Source organism: Periophthalmus magnuspinnatus, chromosome 8 (assembly GCF_009829125.3).
Source record: "Periophthalmus magnuspinnatus isolate fPerMag1 chromosome 8, fPerMag1.2.pri, whole genome shotgun sequence".
Lineage (NCBI taxonomy): Eukaryota > Metazoa > Chordata > Actinopteri > Gobiiformes > Gobiidae > Periophthalmus > Periophthalmus magnuspinnatus.
In genome coordinates, this window is record NC_047133.1 from 13808998 (window position 1) to 13831242 (window position 22245).

The following is a 22245-nucleotide window of genomic DNA, read 5'->3' on the forward strand; positions in this document are numbered from 1 at the left end:
TCTGCCAGTGGAGTCCAAAAATTTGCCATTTTTGGACTCCACTGGCAGATGTACCTTCTACTGTTGGTCGTTCCCAAACTGTGGTAAACTGGTGCTACTTGGAGTACTGGGCATGTATAGTCCAGGTTTAGAGTCCAGGTGTGGTCTTAGGACAGCCCTGGTATAGTCCCAGTTTATACCTATTTCAACGTGTTTGGACATGGACTAGTCCTGGTCCAGTTAGTCTTGTTGTAGACCTTAGACTAGTTTAGTCTTCATTCACACTTAATTTGTTGTTAAGACTTGTTTAAGTGCAGTTTTAGACCTAGTTAAGAGCTGTCTGAGACCTCTTTTAAGCTTAGTTTTTAAGCAGCTCCAGTTCTACATTTATGAGTTAGACTCTTGGTTTAGAATCATCTAAAGCAGTATGTTTCCGATGGGGTGCCGGATGTTCCTTATTGTAGTTATTTTAACCACTGTAGATATAGAATTTTGTGCATCACAGCAGTTCACAGGTTTGTTTGTCCATTTGGGAGCATGTGTGGTGGTGAGCCCTGGACTGAAGGAGGCACTGTGCTTTTCCTCTCATGTTCTGTCCCACTCTTGCGCTTTTGGCCCCTCTGGTTCCTCTCTTTCTCCTTATCCTCCTCCTTCTGCTCCTCCTCCTCTTCCTCCTGTTTGCGCTTATCTGCTTTGGTCTTGAACTTCAGCCCGTGACCTGGAATACATATATAACAATATGACCCAAAACATGGCGATACAGGGAAAACCATGTAGGGTAGGATTTTCGTGGGCTGTAATAATTAATAACAATTATTCTGATTAATTTTTGTTTTGATGCACAAAATAAAACGTTGGACATTTTTAAATAGTTTAAAAACTACAGTTTTTGTCGTCAGGGGAGTACTTTCTTCTCGGGTGTTAAAATAGCCTGGTGTATTGTGGATTAAGGGCCAAACAGTGCAACTCTCTTCACATTGAGAACATCTTTCATGTGCAAATTAAATCAAAGTAGAGATTCTGAAGACATCGCAGATTAAATTTCTTGAAGGAATAACTCACTAGTTCCAGTTTGAGGGTCCCTGGCCTATCTAGTCTTATTCAGTGTATTTTACACTGAGAAACCAATGTGCACATCCTGCCAAAATTATTTTCATGTGAACTAACCCCAAACTAAACATTCTTTGGTGTAACTCACTTGGGCAGTCTGCCACCTCTTTGAAGGCCTTCTTCTTACAGCAGCCGCGACACAGGTTGAAAACACATTTATTTCCCTGCAGAGAGAAAACAAATTACACATACATAAATATTAAAACTATACAAATCCATATCTGTCAGTACACACACCTTTGGGTTTCCACACTGCTCACACTTGATGTACTTTGCTGTGGAGATATAGAGGGGCGCATTAGCGTAACCATAGTAACCAGTAATCGGTATACTGAGTATTTAAGTGGCACTGACGTTTTTGCTCGGGGCAAAAGTTCTTGTGGGGGTTCCTGGACCTCTTCTTCTGCTTGTTTTTGGACAGACCTTCAGGGTTAGAGTCCGGGTCATCCTCCAGCGCCCTCTTGTGGCAGGTGGGCTTCTTCACATCTGCGGGCTGGCTGTTCCCATTCATCACTGGGTCCTTGGGCCTAGGAGAGTTGTTTGAGAGGTTATGAGAGTGTTGGACATGTGAGGTCATCATTTTAAATGGGATTAAACAACTAGACTCCATCCATAATCACATTTCTAATAGAGCTGCTAATCTGGGCATTACCTGGAGAACTGCGGGGGAGGAGGGGTGGTAAACTGGTGCTACTGATTCATAGTAATTGAAACTGAATTGGCCCTTAGAGGCAGCACTATATAGCACAAACAACACATTATATATATTAAAAAAAAAAAAAATCTCATTCTCACCCTCTGTGGGTGGTTTCATCCTTTTTTTTCAAGCTCAGGTCCTCTACCAGAGGCCTGGGAGCGTGAGGGTTCTACACAGTATCACTGCTGTTATTAGTACTATGCTTTTCTGGATTGAGATGTCTGATGTTTTTCCTGGGATCTGCTGTAGCCACTCCTCCAATTTGGGGGTTACTACCCAGAGTGCTCCGATAACCACGGGCACCACTGATGCCTTCACCTTCCAGGCCTTCGCCAGCTCTTGTTTGAACCCCTGGTATTTCTGTAGTTTCTCGTGTTTCTTTTTACTAATGTTCCCATCACTTTGTACTGCAATGTCCATCACAACGGCTTTGCTCCATTGTTTATCCACCACCACAATGTCTGGTTGTTTTGCCATCACCATTCTGTCAATCTGTATCTGGAAGTCCCACAGGATCTTGGCTCGATAATTCTCCACTACCTTTGGAGGTGTTTCCCACCTTGACCTTGGGGTCTCCAGTCCGTACTCTGCACAGATGCTTCTGTACACTATGTCTGACACTTGGTTATGCTGCTCCATGTATGCTTTAAGTCACTTCAGATATTTTCATATATATCTTGGCTGATTTCTTCTGACTTTCCCATGATGTTACACATATAAGCAGTGTGTTTCAGGTGTGCCTTCAAATACATCCACAGCTATATTTTTAATTAACTCAAATGTTGTCAATACACCAATCAGAAGCTTCCAAAGATGTGATATCATCATCTGGGTTTTCTCAAATACTTTAAATGCATAGTAATCTTACTGTATGCAAACTTCTGACTTTGAAGAAAGTAATGAAAACTTGTCTAAAAAAATATTTTGGCATTTAGCAAATAATAGAAATAATTTTGGTAATCCTTTTTATATAGTGTATATACATTTCTGGTTTTAACTGTAAACAAAAATAATGACAAGGAACAGCCAAGAATGCTATTAAAACACCACGCAGTAACAAAAAAAAAAGTTTAGTTCCACTTTAAAGGGACTCACGGTGGTCGTACGTAGGGCTGACAGATCCAGTGCGGGAAAGGCAAATCTCTGTCCCACTCCTCTGCTCCAGCACAGCGAGAAATCTCCTCCTGAGGACACAGCAGCAGTCATACATCATCTGTAACATCAACACAGATGCACAGATGCACACAGATTTCTGTCACAACTAGTTAGATTATGACAGTGATCAAGCAAGATGAAAGATTTTACAGGGCAGGGAAACCACAATCAGGGACATAGCACATTGATGAACATCTATATAGAACAATGTGAATGTCCTGGATTACAGCTACAAAGCTAATTTACATCTGCAGTCCCTATGCAGGTAACAAAACAAATACAACATAATATTACTACACCCCCCACTAGCACGTTGCTCATACTAGATTGATATGTGGAGTACTCTGAACTGAGTTGTACACATTATCAGTCTAGGATGGTTCTGACTGAAAGTGATCGGAGACAGGCAGAATGTTTAAACGTATAATTCAAGTTGATTGGACAGAGCATCAGATCAATGGAACAAGCTGATATCAGCCTGAACCTGTGGGTCTCACCTGACACCTGAGTTTGAGCTGGTGGCTGACTTCAGCCAGTCCCTCCACAGTCTTGACTTTGGCCAGCTCCTCCCTCAGGTCCTGGTGGATCTGCAGCCTGTGTACACCACACACCACACATCAGAGTGTGTGGAACAACAGACAAAGGACCTCTCTGTGTGAGGTCAAGCCATTCTTATATAAGATTTTATCAACTGTGAGTAATAGTCAGCACTGAGTGCCTCAGGCAATACCCTCACTCCTCTGCCTATGTGCTAGTGTGATCTTCATGGATTATAATCATATGAATAGTATTTTATATTAGCCACTACAGGCTAAAGTTCTCAAATAAGCAAAAATTAATTTACTTGTGACAAAAAAAGAATTGAAAGAGCTGAATCATAGATTTGATTGGTTTTATAACCTGAATGTGCAAATGTTTAGTAAAGATAAGACAAAAGCTCAGGAAGCTGGTGAACGGTTTTAGTAAATAGAAGCACATATTCCACCCATAGAACACAGTAGTTTATAGTAGTAAAGCATGGTGCGTACGTGTGGTGCCAGAGCTTGAACAGGTGAGCTCTGATGAAGGACAGGGTGCAGGGTGGGTGCTCTCTCACCACCTCCAGATATTCCTCAGCCATCTCCCACACAGGGGGGCTACGGCCCTCGAACAGGGCTGGGTTATGCAGGTTTCCCTCTGGAGGACAAAAACAGGGATGAGATGAGAGGACAACACAGATGTATAAGGACCAGGATCCTCCTGCTCCAGTGACGTGACAGGGCCGCACCTGCACTCATGACCCCCTGCACTCCGGTCTCCTGGATGCAGCGTTCCACGTCGCTCAGGTGCTGGATGTTCCCATTGGCAAACACAGGGATCTTCACTGCCTGCCTGTAGCACACACATACTTCACTTGGGTGTTCATACTATTATTATTACTGGAGCTTACACTTAACTTTGGGGACCAGACTTTTGTTAATAAATACATTTTGTGTTTTTTCCCAAAGAGTATATTGTTAAAGCAGCACTTATTGATTAAATGAGACCACTGCGTGCTGTCTCCAGCTAAAAGAAAGTATTTTTATTCCTCGTCCACCTGGATGTGTTCATTATGAATAAACTAGTCTCACCGCACAGCCTTGATGTGCTCCCAGCTGGCGATGCCTGTAAAAGCTCCTTTCTGGTCTTTGGTTCTACCATGCACCGTAAGCAGCTGAAACAACAATACACATATACAAGACATGACAATCACTCAGTATACTGGTAGTTTAGCTTTTTTGTTGTATTTTTTCCTATACTACTCAAAATTGACTCTTGTGAGCTTTAAACCATGTTGTAATGTTGTTACCTCATCAAAAACATACCCTGAGGTGTATTTTGTTTCATTCATTGTTTGAGTAAACCATTAAAACACCTCTAATGAAATAAATGCCAAATAGTTACATTAATGGCGAGCTGTGGAACAGGAAAAACAATCGGCAGGTAGATGTTACTCTCCATTAGAAAAGTTGCATAGTCCACTTTTATTTGTTTTCAAATTCTAGCTCAAAATGTGTGTAAAATTCCCTATTGTGATTAGTTGCTATGATGCCAAATTAAAAGAAGACATATTGTCCATGACCCTGCTATATACAGTGGGGCAAAAAAGTATTTAGTCAGCCACCAATTGTGCAAATTCTCCCACTTAAAAAGATGAGAGAGGCCTGTAATTTTCATCATAGGTACATATCAACTATGAGAGAAAGAATCCAGGAAATTATATTGAAGGATTTTTATATGAATTTCCTTGGTAAAATAATTATTTTGTCACCGACAAACAAGGAAGATTTCTGGCTTTCACAGACCTGTAACTTCTTCTTTAAGAGGCTCCTCTGTCCTCCACTCATTACCTGTATTAATGGCACCTGTTTGAACTCGTTACCAGTATAAAACGTGTCCCCCTGCTAAGCCAGTACATGTCCAGGACCGTCTCAAGTTTGCTAGAGACCATTGGATGATCCAGAAGAGGACTGGGAGAATGTCATATGGTCATATGAAACCAAAATGGAACATTTTGATAAAAACTCAACTTGTTGTGTTTGGAGGAGAAAGAAGCAGAAGCTTCATAAGCGGCATTTCAAGGTCCTAGAGTGGCCTAGCCAGTCTCTAGATCTCAGTCACATAGAAAATGTTTTCAGGGAGTTGAAAGTCCGTGTCGCCCATGCTAGCAAGTAGCAGATTTATTTTCATTTGTACTAAAATGGTAAAATAGCTGCTTAATTCTATGCGTATCACCAAATAAGAAAATAAATGAGAAGTAAGTACGTACGTACGTACGTATGCCGGTGGCGGTAAACCGGGGGTTTATCAGCAATATGGTGTCTTTAAATAAGCAATTAAAGGTTGCTCAAATATTCACAAATTGCTCCAAATACACCTTTTGAGAGGGGAAACCACTATAACATGGTTAAAGGCTTTTGAAAAGTCAATTGTGCATAGTAAGTCTGCCTTAAGGGCTATACAACCAAAAACTGATTTCTTTCTGAACTTAAGCTGAGAATTTGCAACAGTATTTATAAGTTAGAAGCAGAATACCTGACATCCGGCCTTTTCCAGCATCTGTGCATATCGGACAGTCTTCTCCATGTCCTCGAACACTCGGATCTTACAAGTCACGGGCACAGACAGCTTCTCATGGGCCAACTTCACTGGATGGGATGGTGGATGTTAATAAGTTTCAGAAATGTTCATAAAGTTTATTTGATATGTCACTCACCCATTTTCTCCAGCAGTTCCCACTCATCCTGCAGGAAAACCCCATAGTGACCTGCAATGGAATAAGAATATAAAAATAATACAGTGGGCTGGTGGTGAAAGCAGCCAAGGCTGACACTGGCTAAATTATATTTTAACCTGAAAGTTGTTTCATAAAGCAAATAATGTACTTTTGTTATGGAATAGCTCGGTGATGGCATTTGATTTAAGAATAGCTTGCATCATATTTTACAAATTTTGTATTCGAGGCCGGCCTGATGTGTCTCTCTGCTTATGGACATCCAGATTACTTAATATCAACAGCCTTATAGCATAAGGCCAAAGTGAGTTTTCAGTTTCATTCTACTCTCCAGACTCTGCTCATCTAGTGTCATTAGCTCCATCCTCGTACAATCAGAAAGACTTCCAGTCATCTAATTGACATATGCAGTTTATTTTTGTATTTTCTCGAAAAACTTGACAATTATATTATTATGCTAATAACAGAGTCTATATTAAAATGCCTCAGTTATGCACAAGTTAGTCATACAGTATCTATGTGTTGTAAAACTAGTTCAGATCTGATTTGAACAGAATCCCACACGCAAAACCTGACCTAGGAGGGGTGACCTGATATTCTTTACAATATTCTATTATAGAGCACACTACAAGAAGGTGGTGCAGATGGTGGTACCTCTCTTCGCAATCATCTGAGGACAGCCCAGGTTAAGGTCAATGGCATCGCAGTAGTCCTGAGCCAGCAGAGCTGCCTGGACAAACACCTCTGGGTCATTGGCACAGAACTGCAACAAATACAATAATAGACAATAATACTACTGTATTTTCAAAATTTATAGATATGATCAGATTATCTTTTCTGGCACAATAAAAATATCAGATAATAAAAGGTACAGCATGTAGCCTGCACTATAACTGGTTTAAAAGAGAAACTACAATGAAGTGCCTTAAGCTGCACGTAGAGAACACATACAAGTTTTTCTCAGTATATGGACAGGCCATGCCTCACCCCAGTCTGCCGTACATCTACGTCTCAAAGCCATTAACTACTTCTTTGAAGATAGTGAGGCACAGATCTTAGCCAAAGAAAAGAAATTGTTTGAGAGGGGAGTTAAAAAAGCTACTTTTGTTAGGAAAGTCAATCCTTCCTTGAACAGGAATGGGGCTTCAGACATTATTCATCCCCTGTCTATAACTCCCAAAGCAAAACAAAGAGCACAAAGAGAACAATAGCCAGGATGCTAATAGGTCTGAAATCACTCATTAGGGGGTTGAATGACTATGCTAAGTAGGACTCCAGTACAATGCACAGTTAGTATAGCACAATAGGCCTAGAATATGAACAAAAACTGTGAACAATAGGTGTTTTGAGTTTCAGTGTAGTTAATGCCTCCCTTCAGATGGATATCAGGCAGTGTCCACCAGTAATCTAACCAGAACTGAAGAAGCGGCTTGGATGAGCAGCGAAACGTCTTCGCTTGTAAACTTTTGTCCAGTTGACAGATTTTATTTTTCTTTTTGCTACACATCATATCCAATGTTTTTGTAATAAATCAACATTACAAGTGTTATCAGTAAAAGCCATTTGATTTGAACCTGTTTACCTCATATCTGGAGATACAGACATACTGTTCCTTTAATCAATTTTGCCCACCCCTCTCCTTCCTCACCTGTGTGATGAGCGGCCGGTCCTCTGTGCACACCTCATTGTACAGGTTTTCCCTCCTGTAGTTGGCGTCACGCACAAACACCTGGGCGTGGAACATGGGGGTGTAGCAGAGCTGGGCCCCATGTCTGCGGCTCAGCAGGCGCCAGGCCAGCTCGCTCTGGTCCACCATGGGAGCCACCACAAAGCGTGCTTCCTTCAGCGTCTGACGCCAGAATTCAAAGCCCTGCAGCTTGGGCATGGTTTCTGCAGCTGATCAGGGGGACAAGGGGATTTGGTTAAAGTATCAATGACATTTATTTGTTTTTCTAATTATGACTTAGTTTCACATTAGTTATGTAAGTTTGTGTGCCAAAATACAGGAAGTAGCACTGAGTTCTAAAACAGAACACCTCTACCTATGACATCAACACAGAAAATTTAGATGTGAGGGACACACATTTTGACAGTTTAAACCTTGATTTAACAAAATAACTGTCACTTATTTTCATTACTCTAATCTTAACTATTGTGTAATTTAGACAAGTTTTGGACCTTGTTAACTTTATGGTTAGATAATGGTATGGAATTACCTCTTAATATAATAGTTAACTATGTTTTAGTGAAATGAATAGTCTAACTTGTCATATGCACTTTAATTGATGATCAGGATTATTCAGGTTACAATGCAATTATAAGAACTGGAAAATAATATTTGAGGAAAATTTATAAGCAAAATTTTTATCTGTCTGCTTAGGTCACGTCAACTTCACATCATTAGAAGGTTTAATTTGATAAATCTGGTCACATAGGACAATATGAAAATGTGAAAAGAATTTATGTTAACAGTTTTATTAATGGACATAACTATACAGTCTGTTTATATATTATGTAGCCAGCTGAACATTTCCCAATTGTTTATTTCCCAAAATAGAGTTGGCCTATAAATTATTTCAAATTTAACACCATTTATACCATATGATATTGTCAACATAGGGACATTTTTTTTGTCAACTAACTTGTACAAATTAATACAGATCTACAAATTTTACATATAAACAAATGCTGACATGTTATGGAAATGTAAGATTTTTTTTAAAGATGTGAATTACACTGCACAAGTTATTATTCCAACCTTTTATTTCACTGTTTGGACTTCATTATACATTATAATTAATTATATTTATAGTTTAATACTATTAATTATTAAAATCGTTCTGGGATTAATCATCATTTGATATTCTAGCAGCCTAGATCAGCCTCAGACAGTTGTGATGCTAATGCTAATGAGCTAGCTGTGCAGTTGACATGTAGCACCGTGTGGCACATGATTGACTGAACTACAACTACCACAAGTGCACACGTACGCCTGATCTACGTCTAAAACCAGGGACGCACGGACCCGCTGTAAACTGACAGCACGAACTAATAACTATTTAATAATCAGACAATTTACCTGTAATTTTTGAAGAAGATTTTGGCGGAACAGTTTCTGACTTCGTGCAGCAATCAAACAAGTCCGGTGAGAAACATGTGCCGGTTCGTTTAGACCGTTTTGGGTTTTGCGATTTGACTTTGCATGCCGCCCTCAAGCGTTGTTACTATTAAATTGCACTCGCTACCTAATGTTTACCATTGTTGTGAAACTATCAGCAGGTAAACTAGCCAAAAAATCGTACTCAAGTAAGAGTAACGTTACTTCAAAATAAGTTCAAGTACAAGTACAAAGTAGTGGTTCAAGAAATTATTCAAGAAGAGAAACTATTGAGAAAAAAACATCTGATTTATTATACTTACAACTTTTAGGTTAATGTGTAAAATCACCGTATGCAATAAATGTATTAAACTGCCCTAAACTATGTCCTTTCTGAAGTTCTGAACGTGGTTAATACTCAGGTTTGTGCTATACAAATAAACTTGCCTTACTCTTCCCACTGTCTACAAGTGACAAAAGCTTTATGTTGACAATATGAAAAGATTTGAACATGTGTTTCTTGCATCACTCATTCAGATATGATTTAGTGTGTCTGATGTTTGTGTTTATCCTTTGAAAATATCAGATTCTGTGCATTATTTAACGTTTTGTCCTTCAGATGATATCAGCTTCAAATTAGAAATCAGATGTTAAATCCCAAGTTATTCTTTAAGTTACTCTTATTTGAGTGGTTTTCCCAAATAGTTTTTTACTCTTATTTGAGTAACCTCTTTTACATAATGTTATTGTTACCTGAGTAAACATTTTGGCTACTCTACCGCCTCTGCTTCTTAACATACATCAGTTGTTTTAAGTAGAATATTTTTCAAAACATCTGAAAATGTACTTTTTGACACAATGACGTTTAATAATTGACTTTGTGCAGATTGGTATATTTTGATCAGTTTCTGAATATTTTAGTTCAAAAAACGTTTCAAATGCACACCTCACTTGGTGATAACTAACCCCTATTTCCCCTACCTCCCAAAAATCTTAAATAATTCTCAAACAGTTGAATCATAACATCATATCTTCTTTCTCTTCAATTTCTTCGTTTCCAAATCTGCCATGCTGACACCTCCATCATCACATGTCCTCTCCATGGTTACTGACAGACTCGCATCTCGTCCTTCTGTGGTGTCAAAAATTAAAAAAATAAAAATTTCGGAACCACAACTGAATCATGAGCAGGACTTCAATCCAAATCCAGAGCATAAATATTTATTTAAAAATATATTAAATTTCCTTACATTCTGGGCGTTACACAAACAGTCAAGACAGTACAAAGCAGGTGGTGACAGAAAAACAACAAGCTGAGAATTTCAACAATTTCACAATTTTTCACCATTTTGCCTGTAGAACAATTTGTAGCATTTGTTTTACTTTCTTGTGCTACAGGTTACAGACAGTTTAAGACAATGGAAAGAGTAGTCGCTTCTGTTTATAGACCTATTAAAAATATTCACACAGCATATCATTCTAACAAGCCACAAAACTGGAAGACAAAGACCAATGTGGCATAATAAAACTAGAGGATTGACATCCATGGTAACATACAGTAACAGGTTCCAGCGGCCATGTTGTGACTGTAAAATTCTACTCCAGAAATCATGTAAACTATTAGGGAGATAACTTTATGTTGCATTTTTTTAACTGACTTTGTTGATTTGATGTGCTTTACCTAGTGTCCATATATAAACCATATTAATCAATACAAATTCTGAAAAAAAGCAACACTATGTAACTTTCTGGAGGTTGCACCTCACATGGATAATTCCATGGTAAAAGAAAGTTAAACCCATACTTCATAACATTTTCCAGGGAGATAGATAGGTTTTATGCCATACTGTGAAAGATTACAGAGTTGCTAAGTGATGATGTCACTTCTGGATCCAACTGGAAACTTCACAGCTTTTTAAATTTTATTTTGCCAAAATACTGCCTGCCTTGGACCTGGAAGTGACATCACAATTAACAACTCTAATAGCCAAAGGAACAACATTTCTATGGAGATGAGCAGGACAAGGCCCTTCTCCAGGACAAAGTCAGGCCTGTGGTGATGCAAGCCACTCAGTGTAAAGCTTGGATTATACTTTCCACGTGGAAATTAGACGCATGGAGTGAAGCAGAGAAAACATGGGCAGTGTTTATAGTCTGTGTGGCCCATGTGGCTACAGACAGTACAAATCAAAACTAGCTACTAAAAAGTTGGCTAAAAAGTTACATAGTGGGGCTTTACAGTAAATATAAAATTTCATAACTGAGGAGTGAAAATATGACTAGAGTTATCTGCATTTTTGGGATGTCAAAACAGCCATGTTCTTACATTTTTGTCTAATAGAATGCTCTGCTCTTTAAACAGTCACACGATGGCCACCACAATTTCCATAGCAGCAGTATCCAGAGTTCCTCTAGCTTTATTTATACCTAAGTACAAAGACCATTTTAGCTGGACAGGTGCTGAAGCAATGACTTTACAACAGAACAGCGCCATGTTCACTCACAGTGGCAGACCTTGCTTACTGCAGTTACACCACACACTGCACACTGGGCAGGACAATGAAGCTGAGTTAGGTCCATGAGTTATTATGAGTGCAGCTAAAGCGGACATCGACTTAACCATAACCTGCAAACCACAACTGACAGACATTTCATGCACCATGGGACTCAAGCGGGATGATGGGAGAAGTGTTGGTCACACCTGGTATCAACATGGTCCTCAAAGTTTGGTCTGGAATAGGCTCTGTGTACAGCAAGCTAATGCTCAATGTAAAATAATTATCCAATTAAAAGTAAAGACTTCCTGATGTCTTTATATGTGGATTACTACAGTTTATGGTGTTTCTTTGATATTTATTATGCCCCAAAATTAGCATTAGCATTAGCACTAACATAGAAACACATACTTTAATAAACACAGTGTCCCCCACTGAAATATTCTCCTGAGTTGTAAAGTTTGTTGTTGTCAGTGACTTCCATCCATACCCCCCTGTTCCCTGTGTAATTTTTCAGTATTTATTAATTTTAGCAGAGCTCTGCAAAAACCTCATTGAGATACAATTGGACAGGAAGTAGTGATGCTAACAGAGAGCTAACTAGGTGCTATTGTGCACGGAGCCAATTGTACAATTGTACAAAGTTAAAGAAAAATAAAATTGCTTTATTCATTACAAATTCATGACTGAATTACTGACTGAAACTGTGATGAAAAGTATGGATTAGGTACTTTTAGAAGGTGATTTTCCCAAGGCACAATTTAAAATTGATATGATACATTTTTGGTTTACTATTTTGGATTGCATACGGTGTAATGATGCATTGGTTTTAAAACCAATGTTGGGAAGAACAGAAATTTTGATTAACTGTATTCTGGTACAGTTATGCAGAACAAACGCTGCAATCCTACATCGTGCTGTTACACTATAATATTATGCAACTTAATGTGAAAGTACTAACTACATTTGTATTCTTCCCAACAGTGTTTATAATGTATAGTATTAAGACTTACTATCTACTGATAGACACAAGACACAATCTTAATCCTATTGTGGACAGGCATCTGGATGAGGACAAGTATGGTCTTAAGAAACAGCTGCGAAAGTGAGTACACACTCTTGTCCATGCTGTGTGAGTGTGGCACACATGTTTTACAATTGTGTTTGAAAATATGTAAAAAAGAAACCTCAGATTTTGGTCCCAAGTCAAGTGATAGTTATGGCATTAAATACATTGATTCAGAAGGAATGTTGGGCTGGGACATGTGAATAACAGGTGTGAACATGTGACCACTGTCCAGGACAAAGCCTGAACACAGGCTGAAATGTATGGTCCAAAATGACCCTAACCAAAGCTCCCTCAGAGTGCTTTAAAGTCAGCTCTCATCCTCAGGGACAGACAAACAAAAACACTTTTAGTCTCAAATCTATTCAATAAAATCTCTAATGTCAAATTAGAGTGGTGCCCACCCATCACACCTGTCCACTTCCCTCAAACAGCAGTGTTATTAGAATCCTAAATATGGTTCATATGCCTCAGCTGCTCACATTTAAGACTTAGCATTCAAGTTTTCATTTCATATTTGTGCAGCTTTGTTTAATTTATTTCCTCACAAAATAGTGCATCTATTTAAGACCCTGGTGTAATAATGAACTATACTATGGACTAAAATGCAGATTTGTACAATCACGTTTAGCAGCGTTCACAGACTTCAACAAACACAGACTAAATTCCAGCATTTGCCTCAAAATGCTGGTGACTACAGAGTTAATCTCTACAGGACATGTATGATTATAATGTGATCATGTATGACACCGCGGCTGGGCTTTGCGTGGGTGGCAGAAGACAGGACAAGCTCAATGATCTGAACAGGGCTGCACAATATCCGCCCATGTTGGTACTGTAGTACAGCTACTATCGCAACGCTAGTGTAGACATAGTCAGATTTTATTAAAGGTCTAGCACAGATATAATAAGTCTGCCGGTCTATATCTAATTATAAAGTGTTTTACTGTCTGAGAATCAGGAACTGTGTGATTAGCATGCTAGTTGTTGTTAGCTGTGAAACTGTGAAAGTTGTGAAAAGCACTTATAAGCTCATCCTGGTGAATAATTAGGATTCTCGGAATGCATAAGGTAAGTGAGGAATAACTCTGGATCACTGTAAACTGTTTAAAATGAACGTTTTGAACTGCTGAAAATTTGTTTTTCACATTTTTAAGACAGAAAAAACACTGCTACAGTGCCCCTAAACCCAGTAATATAAGCATTACTCAGGCTACTACTATTTGTGAGTATCTTAAAATTGTCAAGTCTACTTTTGCCAACTGTGGCATTATCAGTGTTTCACTATGTCAAAGGGAAGCTATTTAAAAAAGGCTAAAAACAACAACTACAGGCTTTTAATGGCTATTTCCGATATATCCATCCAATGACACAGAAATGTAGAACTAAGCAAAATCAAATTCAAACATGTTGACAATGTGCAGCCCTGTCTCTACAACACTAGCTCCTATTAAAGCTGCACAATGTAACTTTTCTGATTGGGGTCCGGCACCTGCTTATCTCCATGGAGATGTTATTACTTTGTCTGAAATGTTCCACAAAACTAAGTAATATTTTTACCTTATTAAACATCATGAGATGGTAAAATATGTATTTTTTGAGGTGTGAATTGTCTGTCATCTCCCCCTGCTGTCTCTGTGTGGAAAAACAGCTTTACAAAAATGGAGGACATCGACCCAAAGAGCATTCTCCTGGGAAAACCTGGCTCTTTTTTATAGTTGGCAATATTTCAGTAAATAATCAGCTTTAAATGCAATTACATAAAAACACTAAAACGCATGCATTATTATTATGAGCCACTCCACAGATCTGACCTGTGACATAGCCTTTGTGGAGATAGAAAGCTTTAGTCTAATACTATGAAACATTCCAGGCAAAGTTATAATTACATCTCCATGGAAACAAGAAAGTGGCGTATGCCCCACTAGAAAAGTTACGCAGTACACCTTTAAACCTTAAGTGTGTGCCTTCTTTACAGGCAGGTCTCAGGGCTAGGGGACAGGCCTCCGTTATTCTCTGGCTCTTTGAGGAACCTCTCCACCTCTTGTGAGTCCACGGTTGTGCTGTCGGGTCGGGCTGCCGTCCCCTCCAGCATTCTGTCCTCCTGGTCCCTGTGAGCCTGCTCCGTGGCACACACTGCCTTGTGGTCGGAGGTCATGGCGACACTCTCCGGGCTCTCCTCCTGCTCACGCTGCTCCTGGGCTGGGGCTTTGGTTTTGATGAAGAGCAGGTTACAGGTGAAAAGAACTATGGCGGACAGGCACACTTCGGAACCCGCCAAGAGAAACACAAACATGTAGTTCTTGGTGTAGTCCAAAAGTCGACCTGCAGCAGGGAACATAGAGACGACATCAAGTTACTATAGTCAATAAGACGTCATAAATATAAATACATAAATATATGTGCTTTTAAATATATGCCCCTATATATGACGTGCCAGCACATAGTTGTATATCACCTGCTCAGTTTTTGACAATTAATGTTCAACTATGGAAAAATATTCACAATTGTTTAAGCCATTATTCACACAGAGACAGCATTTTATTGTTGAAGTGCAATTTCCCTCATAATGATTCTTAAAGGGACATATTATGTAAAAACAACTTATGACCATGTTATAATAGTGTTCTCTCATCATTATCATACTCAGAGCTGTATTGGGATTAATTCTTGCATGTCTGAGTAATCCTCTATTTGAGTAAAATGTCTTTTTTCACCTAGACCTATCCCCACCCTCTTCTCTGTGCTTGTCATTTTTCCCAAAATCTGATTTTGGGTAATTTGTGTGGGGTTTAAAAGTGTTACATAACCATTTCTGAGCCCAAAAAATGTGCAAACAAAAATCCACTGTGAAACTGAGAAAAAAAAAAAGGGGGGGGGGGGGGCTTTTGTGTACAGAAATACACTAATAGTAAAATCAGATGCTCTTCAAAGATGTGCAACTGGGCGTGTCAATCACTTAATAGTTTCGTTTGAGCATTGCGGAGCCATCCCCATTGTTTTCACTCCTGGTAGCAGACTCCCAGGGTGAGTTTGATCCTGTACATTGTGGTAAACTTGTATAGATTTTTCCTGTGTAAATGGACAGTTATACACACACAGAGTAAAAGAGTGGTGTCCCACATCACAGTGATAATAGTGACTGTGGTAGTTCTTTAGAGCAGGAGCTGACAGCAGGAGCTCATTTACATGTCTCAATCAAAGTAAAGTGTTTACTGAGCAGGGCGGTACAGGGCTGGGTGAGGACAGGCTGAGGCAGGACTCCCAAGTAAAGATACACTCAGCAATTTATAGCACCTGTAGCCCCTTTAATACAATTGGCCTTCTCAGAGTAGTTTCCCCACACCATACTTTTACTTCTACTTGTACTTGTACTAGTACTCTTGACTTAAAGTTGTAGTTCCTCTTCCCACTGTGAGTAAATCTCCAGTTGATAAAAGCTTTATATTGACAATATGAAATTATCTGAACATTTGTGTTTCTTGCACTGCTCCTTCAGATATAATTAAGTTTGTCTAATTTATATGTCTGTTCTAAAATATCAGATTTTGTGCACTATTTAATGTTTTATCCAGTTAGATTCAGTAATTACTCTTAGTTGAGTCTTGAGTGCAATTTGTGGCTACTTCACCTACCTTTGATTTTAAGTGTCAACTATCCAAGCAGACATCAGCAAATGCAATCTCAAACTGTAGGCTTTGGCGGGGACTCCCATTTTCAAAGCGATGAAACTGGTTTTCATGAACATTACAAAAGCTTAAGTTGGACTCATGTAAAAGTGACAGTATGTTATAATGGTGTTCCGTCATCATTAGTTTACTAGAATTGTATTTTGATTCATGATTCATGTATGTATGAGTAATCCTGTATTATCCTGCATTTGAGGCTTGAATGCTCAGAACATTTTCTTTTTCACCTACCACGTATCTCCACGTACTTTTCTAATTTTACTTGTGATTATTCAGAAAAAGTAGACTCTTGGTCATACGTGTAGAGTTAAAAAATGTCATGCAGACAAAAAAAAAAACCCAAAAAACATGAACATCCTTTGCATGCTATGGTGAAATGTCGCTACTAAGAGGTGGGGTTTAACACTTCTGCAATTTTGGAACAGGAAGTCAATGGACCCATTTCACCCCATCAATAAGCCATTTTAGATTAATATATCAATTTATAATGAACAGAATGTAAACTAATCATCTATGTATCTACCCAAACAAATAAGCACAGCACAATAGCAGCATGTAGTTGCACTGACCTGCACCAGGGGGCCCGATGAGCACAGCGATGGCCTCCATGAGAAGTACTAAGCCAATGGCGCTGGAGAACTTCTCAGTGCCTACGATGGCCATGAGCACCTCGAACTGCAGTGCGCCCACCATCCCATAGGAGATCCCGAAGAAGATACAGAAGACCACCAGGGTTGAATAGTCCGATGCCTGCACAGCACAACAACACAAGTGGTAACACAAAGGAGTTCAAATCATGTCAATTCACAATATGAAAAAAATGGATAAGGTATTTTTTTATACCAATGTGTTTTTGGGCCTAAAAAACAAACAAACATTGAAACTAGTTAGAAAAAGCAGAGCCGAAGATCTATAGCACCAAACTTAAAGGTATGCTATGTAGCATTTCTGGTGGAGGGTTTGCCATCTGCTTGTTGCTATGGAGATGTTATGTAAATGTTCTTCAGTATGACATCAAATTTGTCTATCTCCATGGTTACAAGCAGGTGATGCCACCGGGTCAGATCAGATAAAACACCTGTAATATTATAAATACAAGATAGATGTTTAACGGCATATTGTGGAACATTCCAGATGTAGCAAAGCAATAACATCTCCATGGAAACAAGAGGTATACCAGAAAAAGTTACATATTGTTAACTTGTGAAACTAGATAAACAAGTTCATGTTAAACTTAAAGCCATATTCTTTACGGCAGTGTACAAAATGTTGGGCATTACTGTTCCATTTAGGCCAAACCAAACATGTGCTATTGTAGCTTGCTTGTGGTTCAGTAACAGTAGTTCTTACGATTAGTTCTTAGTTCTCCTTAGACAATGTACAGGACCCTTGGGTGCTGTGTTGTTGTATCATGACATCATGACAGGAGCATTATTGGGCAGGTGTAGGTGTCCTGAGCTGCCCTCTGTCACAGGGGACTAAACCACTAAGAGAAGTCTGCTGGGGCTCTCTGCTCTGATAAAGGACAGACTGGGTGTGGATCAGGTTACATCTGTGCCGGATCACTTTAACACCAATACATCCCATAGGGACCCATACGATGATTTTATTTAATACTTTACTTTAATTTTATTTGGGTTTATACTGAATTTAATTTTATTTATATTTAATTTTAGTTTATATTTCATTTCAATTGAGTATATATTTGATTTTTTTTTTACTTTGAAATATATATATAAAGGTGATATTTTACTACAGGGGCAGTCAAATCCAGATCTCTCTTTAAACTAACCAATACAATACAGGCTAAACTCCAGAGTAGACTTTTGCTGATGAGCTGAATGTCACACAGTGCTGTGTCTCCTGTGGCTTTCTGTTCCAGACACTGAATCTGACTCACTTTACTGTAGAGTTCTAGGGCGTTTGAAAAGCACTTTAAATACAGCTCCTCACTTTGACCTACTGTTCAAGTGTTTATGTGTTTTTCATGGCTGATACTAATAGTTTAAAAACTACAGCAAATGATGGCTGAAATTCTGCCAATATTTTTGGTTAATATGTAAGGTACATTTTTATACTTTTCCCATTCAGCAAACTCTGCAACTGTATTTCACTGAAAACCAATGAGAGGGCTGTAACATTTTGTACAGTGCCCTCTTTGCACTAAAGAAAGTGGTAAGCCCAACCAAAATATGGCCAATAGCTAATAGGCTAAAAATTGGCCTGACATATCAGTCAAATGATATATGAGTCTATCTCTTACCCTATTAATGATATTGCTAATGAAAATAAATATTAGTTAGTCGTGTACCAAGTGCAAGATTTTGTAGATCAGTGAGAGTTGAACATCACAGTTCACTCAGAGAATGACAGCAGCTGACCAGTAAGAGGAGTGCATTAAATAGGATCACAGGGTCAATGGTTAAAACACTTTCACACTTAGATCCCCTCTGCCCTGGTGCCCACCTGTGATCCGACGAGGTCTGTGACCCCGTTGAAGATCATGGCGAAGCTGAAGAGGTAGACACAGCGTGGGCGCACCCACTTGAGCCCAGCAATGACCCCACAAGTGGGCCGTGCGAACATGTCAACGAAGCCCAGGATGGTGAGCAGCAGGGCGGACTTGGTGTCCTCATAGCCCAATTCTTTAGCATAGCTCACCACAAAGACCGGAGGTACAAAGAGCCCCAGCACCATAATGGAGGCAGCCACGGTGTAGATGACAAAGCCACAGTCTTTGAACACGGTGAAGTCCAGCAACTTGGGTTTGGGCTTTTTCTTCTTGTCAGCACCCTCTCCCACTCCGGGGGCCTCGGTGTCCCTCTGCTGGCTCTTAGGGGGAAGCAGGGGCCTCATGACGGCTGCACACACACAGCAGTTTAGCAGGAGCCCCCCAAGGATGAGAAAGCCTCCCCTCCAGCCATATTGGTACTGCAGCACTTGTCCCAGAGGGGAGAGGCAGCACAGGGCCACAGGACTCCCTGCCGCAGACAGACCGTTAGCCAGGGGGCGCTTCTCGTTAAAGTAACGGTTCAGCATGATCAGGGAGGGCTGGAAGTTCAGGGCCAGACCCAGACCTGCACAGGGCACAAGGGTTCAACAGTCAGACACAGATTTATCCTGAAGAATGAATAAAAAGGATTTCACACACATGCACATGTCATGAAGTAGTATTATGAGAGTTGAATAATAGAAGAACAATAGTATGCACATGAGGACAAACTGTGTTCTGTTTGACCAGGGTCAAGCTGTGGCTTTGTCATACAAGTCACAGACATAAATTCAAATGGAGCAGATAACAGGCTTCATGAGTGATGTCATGTAAACGGTGAAAGGCAGTCAAGCATGTGCTAATGTTTGTGTCACTGTGCCCCAGTGCTACTCGAAAAACACACACAACTGTTGATAATGTAACGTTTGGATTTGCAAATCTATTGCATATGCAAACGTTACATCCCCTCTCTCTCTGAGGTCTATTTGATTGTACGTGCATGTTTCATGAAGCAGAAAACAGCTGGAGCAATTCCCCACATGACACAATAGCCAGATGAGGCTCTTCTTGTGCTATTTGTGGAACTGCTCATAAAATGTTCTGCTACTGTGTTTGGTGATGTTGTATATCTGAAGATAATTCATCTGAAATTGAATATTATTTTCTGACCTGTAGTCATGATACTGGCTCAAGCTGTGGTCTTCATCACTTAGTTTATGCATTCCGAGAATCAGAATTATTCCCCAATAATAACTGCAATGAGTTTCACAAGACCAGAGTTTACCGTAACGGTAACACAAAACAACAACTAGCATGCTAATGCTCTCTACCTCATTTTCAGACAAGAAGAAACTTTCTAATTAAAAACAGACAGTAATACAGCTTACTTATTTTCATCCCAAGAGCTGCTTATGTAATACATCTGTACTGAAGGAAGACTTTGCTGAAAAACTGGTGCACGGCCTTTATCTCAATATTGTTAATATTTCAGCACAACTTTAACTGCAATCTCTCAAATTGCACACCAAAAGCTATTGCCCTGGATAAAATAAGCTCATATCCGCTGGTGCAGTCCTTTCCTTCCAGTCCTGCCAGTGTGTGCCAGTGTGTGGGGGGGTGAATGGTGTCACCATATCCCTGGTGCTGGTTTATTGATGAGGCTGCTGTGGTGCGCAGGCAGACCTGTGATGACCCCGGTGCACAGGTATATATGGAGAATACTGGTGGCGAACGAGGCCAGGATCATGCCCATGGACGCAAAGAGGCCGCCCACCATCATGACGGGTCGGCAGCCAAAGCGGTTCACCAGGACACTGCAGAGAGGGCCTAAGTGGACAAGGAAAAGCAGGGTCCAATGCAGTTTAAAAAACATTAGACAGGTTTATATATGACATTACTTGGTTTGATGGGATAGTACCTGTGGTGAATATTTATCACACTTTCACATCAATTAAGTGGTAGTTTGTAGGAAAAAGTACAAAAATAAAGTACAAAAATACAGGGCATAATGGTGAATTCTAAAACGAAATACCTCTGCCATCAACATGGAAAATTCATCCAGAATGCAGGGATAATTTATGAACAGGGAAGGCATATTTACAATGGTCTAAATATTCATTTAACAAAATAAAGGTGTTAATTTTATATTTTTGACTAATATTAGTCTAATACAAGTATTGTAATAAGTATTGTAAAATTTAGGCAAGTTTTGGCCCTAGTTACATTATGGTTGCTAAGTAACAGTTGTGGGATTACCTTGACATATGTCATTTCTGCTCCCATGACCAACCAGGAAGAAAGATGATAAAATTACATGAAATTATAAAACTAGAAAAAAATGTGATATAAAAAAAATCTTACAAAATCTTAAATATAATGAAGTTCACAATGGTTTAGTGAAATGAGTAGTCACATGCACTTTAACTTATAAAACAGTTTATACTATAATGTGAGATGTTAAGCTGTTTTAAGTACAGGTGATACACTACTACATAATTATTTAAAGCTGTACTGTGTAACTTTTGTAGAGGAGGGTGTGTCATCTGCTTGCCTTTATGGAAATGTTATTGGTTTTTTTGGAATCTTCTACAGTATTACATTAACCTTTTCTATTTTCATGGAGACAAGCTGATAATGCGAATCAATGGAATCAAATTTATTTACTTCTTATGAACAACACCATATTCAATTCACTAACATTTGTATGTAAACAAACAAGGCCAAACGGTCACATTCAAAGCAGTAAACGTGTTCTACCCATGGGTTTCAGAGTGGTGAAAATATATTACTGTTGCCATGACAATTAACAATTTAAAACAAAATATATCTTCTGAATGGAGAAAAGTGCTCAAAACATCACCTATAACTTAACTTATAAGTGAGTTATAGGTGATGTTTTGAGCCCTATCACATATAACTTAACTTAAATTCAAGAATATGTGATGTATTCTTATGTATTTAAGGTGGTACTGTTCTTCGTATATGGACTCCTTAAATGCAAAGAGCTGTTTGATACGGTCTCTATGAATCTATAATTACAGTAAAGCACAGTGTGCGTAGAACACTCCAGATACAGTCCAGTGGGAACATAGCCCTGTGGCATCAATCATATACACAAGCCTCTCCAGGGTAGGTCGTGAAATATAGGGTTTTCTTAATAGTTTGAAATGTATATATTAATATACATTGCCTGGCCAAAAAAAAAAAAGTCGC

General features: G+C 39.2%; 1 protein-coding gene across 4 annotated transcripts in view; it reads right to left on the reverse strand.

The window, feature by feature from the left end:
- Positions 1 to 261: 261 nt before the first annotated feature.
- The window catches only part of LOC117375322 (tRNA-dihydrouridine(16/17) synthase [NAD(P)(+)]-like), a 32293-nt gene continuing 10309 nt past the window's right edge, over positions 262 to 22245 (reverse strand). Inside the window, exons 4-19 of one of the 4 annotated variants that reach the window (XM_055223733.1) lie at positions 20716 to 20859; positions 19008 to 19618; positions 17111 to 17291; positions 7843 to 8090; positions 6849 to 6957; positions 6177 to 6227; positions 5996 to 6108; positions 4552 to 4634; positions 4209 to 4312; positions 3970 to 4117; positions 3439 to 3535; positions 2882 to 2970; positions 1444 to 1616; positions 1327 to 1364; positions 1178 to 1253; positions 262 to 697 (exon numbers count right to left, since the gene is read on the reverse strand). In XM_055223733.1, coding sequence (XP_055079708.1) covers positions 489 to 697; positions 1178 to 1253; positions 1327 to 1364; positions 1444 to 1616; positions 2882 to 2970; positions 3439 to 3535; positions 3970 to 4117; positions 4209 to 4312; positions 4552 to 4634; positions 5996 to 6108; positions 6177 to 6227; positions 6849 to 6957; positions 7843 to 8090; positions 17111 to 17291; positions 19008 to 19618; positions 20716 to 20859 — 2474 coding nt within the window. In that variant the 3' untranslated portion in view covers positions 262 to 488. Of the gene's footprint in view, positions 698 to 1177; positions 1254 to 1326; positions 1365 to 1443; positions 1617 to 2881; positions 2971 to 3438; positions 3536 to 3969; positions 4118 to 4208; positions 4313 to 4551; positions 4635 to 5995; positions 6109 to 6176; positions 6228 to 6848; positions 6958 to 7842; positions 8091 to 9273; positions 9341 to 14469; positions 15178 to 17110; positions 17292 to 19007; positions 19619 to 20715; positions 20860 to 22245 lie in introns of those variants that run through there. The other 3 variants (XM_055223734.1, XM_033971621.2, XM_033971019.2) reach the window with 3 other exon arrangements.